This window comes from Halyomorpha halys, unplaced genomic scaffold, assembly GCF_000696795.3.
Source record: "Halyomorpha halys isolate HHAL.00 unplaced genomic scaffold, Hhal_1.1 Scaffold2054.1, whole genome shotgun sequence".
In the NCBI taxonomy this organism is placed as follows: Eukaryota; Metazoa; Arthropoda; class Insecta; order Hemiptera; family Pentatomidae; genus Halyomorpha; species Halyomorpha halys.
Window position 1 is genome coordinate 32,299 of NW_027109196.1, and position 1,757 is coordinate 34,055.

General features: G+C 31.8%; 1 protein-coding gene across 1 annotated transcript in view; it reads right to left on the reverse strand.

Annotated features, from left to right (window-relative positions):
* Positions 1-5: 5 nt before the first annotated feature.
* Positions 6-1,757, reverse strand: part of LOC106691059 (kynurenine formamidase) — a gene marked incomplete at its 3' end in the record, with an annotated part of 8,511 nt that continues 6,759 nt past the window's right edge. The window contains exons 5-6 of the mRNA XM_067047390.1: positions 312-408; positions 6-131 (exon numbers count right to left, since the gene is read on the reverse strand). Coding sequence (XP_066903491.1) covers positions 6-131; positions 312-408 — 223 coding nt within the window. The remainder of the gene's footprint in view (positions 132-311; positions 409-1,757) is intronic.

Here is a 1,757-nt window from a genome sequence, read left to right on the forward strand (position 1 = left end):
AAAATATTTGGTAACGGCTGTGTTAAAGCTACGTTCTCCAACATATATAAATTCTTTGAAGTCAATTGAATATGTGCTTCGACATTTAATCCTTGATCAATTGAGGGGGTGTCAAGACCAACTCCAACTATCTAAAATAAGAAAATTGGTTACTTAAAGTTTATAAAGGCTGATTAGTTTTAAAAATAACAATTCCTAAATTGAGAGAATCTATAGACAAATTAACATAAAATGGATAATTATTAATGCTGAATGATGGATTAAAAATAATCTAGTTTTTAGTCATTTTTTACTTTTTAAAATAAAAATACCTTTTTAGATTTAGTTATCCATTCGGAAGCTTCCTTTGATAGACCAGGAAAACAAATTTTATCAGATGGTCCAAAATACTCTGTTTTATTGTTATATCTGCGAATAATAGAAAAAAATTATAAGTACAAAATCTTAAACATAGTACATCAGCTTATAGAATGTTTTTATTCCTATTTTCATTATTACTTTAGGCTTTTTCAGAAAAAGAATAAATAGATATATGATAAAATGAAGTTATGACTATATGACTGTTTCAGGGTTTGAGTGTTTTAGCAGCATTTCTTCATTTACCAACTTTGGGTAAACTTAGTTCTGAAAGATAGATACACATTTCAGATTTGTACATTGAAGTAGTAAAAGGTTTTTTGGAAGGCAAGGAGGTAATTTTATTTTCCACACATTATTCTCCTATATATTGTCAAGGAACATCAGTTTATTTATACTTCATTTTTTTCTTTATTAAAAAATTGTTATTTTCCAAAAATTAACAAGACCAATAAGGAACTGATTATAACTTTAAACTAACTAGTTGACCTAGTTCTAGCATTTCATATTCACCAATAAAACTCTCTGGATTTTCTATTTTTCTAGGAGTAGATATTTTTTTTTTAGTAATTTATTCCTATTTGTAATTTGGGATATTGGAGGAATAATATTTACATGAGTCCTATATTTATATATAAATTGCTATGTACTGTCTCGGGATTTAGTCGGGATACCAGGATAATCACTGATGGGGCAATTACCCAAAAATAAGTTGGTTAGTAGTATTTGTAGTATATAAACTACATTAAGGAACAAAGTTACATTTACAATGATTGATAGATGATGTTATTAAAATGATTGAAATTATTTAGATAATTGGTTTTCCATAAAATATTGCATTACATTATGAATTGTTATCTAATGTATCTTAATAGCTTCTGCTTTGGATGATTCATGTCATAAATGTGTCTTTGCCGTGAGTGCTGTCATAGTCATCGGTGTCATCTAAGACGTGGAGTTCCATTTCTGAAGAGCCCTTCTTAGGACTTCTCCAAGTCCATGCTCTTCTCTAGCCCCTCTTCTTACTTCTGTCTCTTTCTCTTCACTCTGTTCTCTTTACTTCTGCCCCACTTGTTTGTGGGCGTCGCCCTTTTGGAATCCTATTTCTCATTGGGTATAAGTTACAACGCCCCCTAGGTGAGTGTCTTTCCTAGGGACCTGAGAGAGGATGGAAATCCACAGCCGATCACAGGATATATCGATCTTGACTTGTTAATGGCTTCTGTCCCTTCGGCATGTGTGACCCATTATCCACTTGGAAGGAACTGTGTTTCCCAAAGGTGTGAAAAGCTGTGGTACACAAACACAGAGGTCTCCTTTGTTTGTTGAGAAGTATCCCTTCTTGGAGAACAGGTATCAGGTATACAGATGTGGCTAAATTATTTAACGAAATTTATCAT